Raw genomic sequence first — 5,155 nt, 5'->3', positions numbered from 1 at the left:
TGGAGTGCAGTGGCCGGATCTCAGCTCACTGCAAGCTCCGCCTCCCGGGTTCACGCCATTCTCCTGCCTCAGCCTCCCAAGTAGCTGGGACTACAGGCGCCCGCCACCTCGCCCGGCTAGTTTTTGTATTTTTTAGTAGAGACGGGGTTTCACCGTGTTAGCCAGGATGGTCTCGATCTCCTGACCTCGTGATCCACCCGTCTCGGCCTCCCAAAGTGCTGGGATTACAGGCTTGAGCCACCGCGCCCAGCCGAGAAAAATGTAATTGGTGCAAAAACCTCCGTCGGCTGAAGACGCTCAGGCAGTGCTGGCTTCCAAACGCTTAAAAACCTGCCCCAGATGAACGAAGGTGCGACTAAAACAACCCCAGCCAGTTATGACTTTTAATTTCTCCAGAAGAGCCGCTGCGTCACCTCCGGTAGGAGATGGAGCCGGCCACTCTTCTTGCAGTGAAGGGGTCCGAGGCCAGGGTGGGGGGCCACCAGGGCCCATCTTCTTTGCTTTCCGTCCTTGTCCAGTGGCTGAGCTCCAGCCTTGGACAGTCTCTGCTGGATGTGGGGGAAGCGTCCGGCGCCGCGATGGCCCACATGCTGTTTCCAGGGTGCTTACCTGGGAGCGGCTCCTTCGCCTCCGGCAACCTGCGCTGAGCTGTGGGGAGGCGCCCCTCCGCCTCCTCGGCCTGGGGATTGAGACAGGGGAGTGGACATGCCACAGGGCCCTGCAGGGAGGGCACCATGGGCCAGGGATAGACCAGGATGGATGGGGACAGACTGGGGTGGATGGGGACAGATGGGGGCGGACAGGGACAGACAGGGACAGACAGGGACGGGCAGGGACAGACAGAGACCCACTGCAGGAACCAAGGACCGGCCACAGGAGCTAAGGGGCCCCAACCAAGATCAAGTTGCGGATTGGCAGAATGTTGGGAGGAGGGCCCTGAAACAGATGGGGCTGGGGAAACGGCTTCCAGGGACTGTGCGTACGGGAAAGGCTGTGCCCAGCTGCTGTCCGTCGGTGGGGCTCGCAGGCTGCAGGCCCGGCTGAGGGGCCTGAGGCTGCTTCCCAGATTCTGAAAGACATAGTCCCAGAAGTCACCAACGGCAACCACAGACTGAGGCCAGGAAGGGAAGGAACGAGGCAGGGGCAGAATGGAGCTGCGGGGGGGTGCGGGGTGGGGGAAACACGGTGGGGACTGATGTGCGTGGGGAGTGGGGAGGGTGTCGCCGCATACTGCCCTGTTCTTGGCAGGATGGATGGCAAACAAGCCAACTTTGAGGGAGACAGGGACAGCCTGGGGCCACATCCGGCTCTCTGCCCTGCCATGTCCCCTGCCTGGAGGCCTGAGGGTCTGCTCAGCCTGAGCCTGGGAAAGGCAGCCTCTGAGGCAAGCTTGGGGCAGGCCCTGCCGAATCCTCCTTCTGCCCTGGCCAGGGGCTCTCTGTGGGCCTGTGTTTCTGGGACCTGCCTGGCAACAGTCTGAGGCCTGCATGTGGCCCAGGGGCTCTGAGCAGCCGCCCACGAGGAGCCCTTCCCAGACAGAACCTGTCTGGGTGGTTTCCCGGCCAGTGCATCCCTCGCTCTGTATCTTGGGAATGCTGGCTGCCTGTGCATGGGGTGGCCTGCCTGCTGGCAAGCCCACTGTGTGCCCTGCTGCACTGAGACGCGGACACGGGGAGGCTGGGGTGGCCTGGTCACAGGTGGGGCACAGCAGGCCTGCCTGACCCTGAGCCTGACGCCACCCTACACTGCCCAGGGCCCACTGAATGAGTCCATCTGTCCCTGGGCAGTCACCACTGCTGCTCGTTACCTTGGCTGACGTGGCTGCGACTCTCCACCAGCGGGCTCCGGGGGTCATGTGTGTCCTCGCCCCACGCTGGCCTCGGAGGCTGCTGGTGACCATCTGCGTCGGAGGTTGTCTGGGGCGGCATCACACCCTGCTGCTCCACAGGAGGGCTGCACGGCCATGCAGAGTGGAGGTGACCGCCCGCCCGGCTGCCCCTTCCCAGGTGTCCAGCCCTGGCCACAACCTCCACCAGCACCCTCTCTCTGGGAACAACCTCATGTCACATCCAGGGGTGGCTGTGGTCAGTGGCCAAGCAGAAGACGGGATTGTGACCCCCTCACCCAGGTAAGGTGGGTGGGAGAGACCTGTGTTCTCTCCAGGGTGTGGCCCCTTGAGACTTCTGCCTGGAGATGGACTGTGCCTCCCAGGTGCACATGCTGGGCCCCCGAGAAGCACGGTGCCACCCCAGGCCTGCGCTGACCTCCAGGCACCCCCCGTCTGACTCTGCCTGGGTCACACTGCTGGGGTGGCAAGAAAACTCCTGCTCTCTCAGGTGCCTGCCCGGCGACACATCGTCTGACTCCCTTTCTCCCCCAGGCACCTGCCACATCTGGGCACAGCTGGTTGCCCCCACCCAAAGGTGCCCCTGAGCATTTCCCCCTGGATTCACAGATGGCCAGGGGTGAGCAGGAGGTGCTGGTTCAGAGGAGGGTGGCCCTAAGGGCCTGGAATCCCTGTATCCCAAGGTAGATGGCTGAGGGGCTGGAGCCCACACTCTCGCTGGAGCAGGACTGGGAAGGCACCTTGACACCAGTGTGTGCCCCACGCAGGCTCTAGAGGGAGACAAGGCAGTGCCCCCAGGGCTTGGCACTGCCCCCAAAGCAGAGCAAAGTACTGTACTCTCAGAGCTGCCCCAGAAACAGAACATGGCTGAATAAAAATGGGAACAGGAACCCCCACGTCCTAAAGGATTCATTCCCCTCCCCTACACCCTCCTCGGCACGCAGCGTCTCGGGCCAGGACCCTGCGGCAGCTCCATCTGCTCCATCCAGCTTCTCCCTCGCTCCCCTGGGATGCAGATAGACACACCCCGACCCCAAGGCACCCAGCTCACAACTGAGCTTCTCTCAAATGGACCAATGAAGGAGCGAAGCGTGTCTGCTGCTGTGTGGCAGGACCCCCAGCAAAACACAGGTGAGCTTCTCGGGGGTGGGGTCCCAGGGAGCCAAAGTTTTCTCTGTGAATACCTCACTTTTCTCTGTTTCCTAGCTGTGGACAGGGCTACACATCGCTGGTGTGACAAGCCGAACATAGGGGGTACCCCTCCGCCAGGAGGGTGGGCTGACCCCCACGCTGGGGTCCAGGTCTGCAACCATACGTCTACCGGCCCCTCCCCTCCAGCCCTATAAGCAAACCCTGGGGGACCAAGTGGCGGTAGCAGGCCTGGAAGCCTCTTCAGAGATTCCTGGGACTGGCAACTGGCAGCAATGTGAATGACAGATCAGTCTGTGCCCAGGTTTATTTGAAAGCTTGAGGAGGAGCTACGGAGCCAATGGCCGAGGCTGAGTGGTCAGCAACTCCCCTCACTGCAGAGGCCCCTCTGGGCTGGGAAAGAGCTGCAGGATGCTCCCCCAGGCAGGCAGGGATCTCCAAAGGCTGCTTCCCTGGGTCTGTGCTGCCCCTCTGCTTGCTGCTTCAAGGAGTTCTGTGATAGAGTCTTGAGGGCTGCCGGCCCTGGGGGCCTGAGCTCAAAGGAGAGAAGGCCTCCTTGGCCCTCCAGGGCCATTTTTGAGCCCTGAAAGAAGAGCTGTTCCCAGCATCAGGAAGCTGGGAGGCTCTTGATGGGAAAAGCAGCTGCTCCTCCCACGGCCAGGCTCTCGGGCAGGTGACCCTGGTCATCACACCTCCTCCCCTGCTCCATGGGGACAGTCCAGGCAGAGCCCTGGTGCCCTCTAATGAGGCACTTTTGCTGCAAACCAAAGCCAACGGCCATATGGCCAGGCCTCAGAGAAGGTTGAGCTGCCACTGGTGGGCAGAACAGCCCCCAGCCACCTTGGGAGGGGGTGCCCAGGGCTACACGTGCCACCCCTGGCCCCTGAGCCAGGCCTGTCCACCGGCTGTGCCCCACCGCGTCCTGCAGCAGCTGTTGGGGGGTAGAGCAACCCGTCCCTATTTCCCAGGTGAGGAAACAGGCTAAGAGGAGACCCTCCCCATGGCCACACTCCAGCCAGCCACAGAGCTGGGAAGGTGTAGCCAGCTCCTGAAGCTCCTCCCATGGGGCCCGGGCAGCTCTGGCTTCTGCCCAGACCCACTGGGCCAGCAGGCCTCCCTCAGTGCCCTCAAAACCCACCCCCTTCCGTCCTCCCAGGCACAGGTGGGGATGGGGCTGAGTGAGAGGCGGCCGCCCGGTGCAGGAAAGGCTTCTCAGGCGAACATCAGCCTCCAAGCGTCCAGACCCCAACTCCCAACCCCCAAGACCAACCAACTCACCGTATGGCCTTCGAGCTTGCGGGGCTGCTCTGGGGGCGACGGCTGGTGGGGCTGCTGGGCCTGCGCAGGGTCAGGGGACACAGGGAGGCCTCTGGCTGCTGGCTTGTCTCTGAGCCGCCCTCCCAGGTGGCCTTGACTTTGGGGCTGGAACCCTGTGAGAAACGGTGCAGGAGAGCCTGGCATGGCTGTCTCTGCCCATTTTCTCCTCAGAAAAGCCGGTGCCAGGTGTCATGTGGCTGTGGCTGTGGCAGGGCTGGTGCAGTGCTGGGGCTGTTTGCTCCCCGCTGGGTGCCAGGCTGAAACAGGACCTCTTATTTGAGCAGGGGTCCTGCACCCCCGCTGAGAGGTATGGATGGGAGGCCCAGAACGAGGAGTCTTTGCCCAAGGCTGGCCAGAGACCCCCATGCCCAGCTCTGGAATCAGGTTGCTCGTGTCTCCTCTCCTGCAGTCCAGCCTGGAGCAGGTGCTTCAGAAAGCTCAGATCATTCAATCCTCATCCCCACCTTCCGGGTGAACCCGCTGCCCTCCCTGCCTTACAGAGGAGACGCGCAGGTGGGGAAGGCACACAGCTTGCCTGGGGATAGTCCCCCACCCCTCGTCCACACAGCTTCCTCACTCTGCTGGTGGACATGGGGAGCAGGAGCCTCCCTCCAAGGACGCAGCTTCTGCCTGGGGTCCCCGAGGGGCTGGCCTCCCTGAGGAACTTCCAGCCACACTCTCCTTCCTGCCTGGGTCCCATGAGATCCCCAGTCCTGCTTACTCCCCAACCCCATCCACTGCTGCCCCCACCTAAAGTCTGGCTCTGCTCTAGGGCCTGGCCAGGACCACCCCATCCAGGAAGCCTCCTCAGCCCCAGCAGCAGCCCCTCCCTCCCTCCATCTG

At 62.9% G+C, this 5,155-nt stretch overlaps 1 protein-coding gene across 1 annotated transcript in view; it reads right to left on the bottom strand.

Moving 5' to 3' along the window:
• The window catches only part of LOC108542843 (AT-rich interactive domain-containing protein 1A), a 9,750-nt gene extending 4,846 nt beyond the window's left edge, over positions 1-4,904 (bottom strand). Inside the window, exons 1-5 of the mRNA XM_017893001.1 lie at positions 4,890-4,904; positions 4,274-4,425; positions 1,808-1,953; positions 984-1,069; positions 610-679 (exon numbers count right to left, since the gene is read on the bottom strand). Of these exons, the coding sequence (XP_017748490.1) occupies positions 610-679; positions 984-1,069; positions 1,808-1,953; positions 4,274-4,425; positions 4,890-4,904 (469 nt within the window). The remainder of the gene's footprint in view (positions 1-609; positions 680-983; positions 1,070-1,807; positions 1,954-4,273; positions 4,426-4,889) is intronic.
• Positions 4,905-5,155: the final 251 nt, after the last annotated feature.

The sequence above is a fragment of the Rhinopithecus bieti genome, unplaced genomic scaffold (assembly GCF_001698545.2).
Source record: "Rhinopithecus bieti isolate Rb0 unplaced genomic scaffold, ASM169854v2 scaffold_23276, whole genome shotgun sequence".
In the NCBI taxonomy this organism is placed as follows: Eukaryota; Metazoa; Chordata; class Mammalia; order Primates; family Cercopithecidae; genus Rhinopithecus; species Rhinopithecus bieti.
Note: the sequence above shows the minus strand (reverse complement) of the source record. Positions and strands in the feature narration are given on the sequence as shown.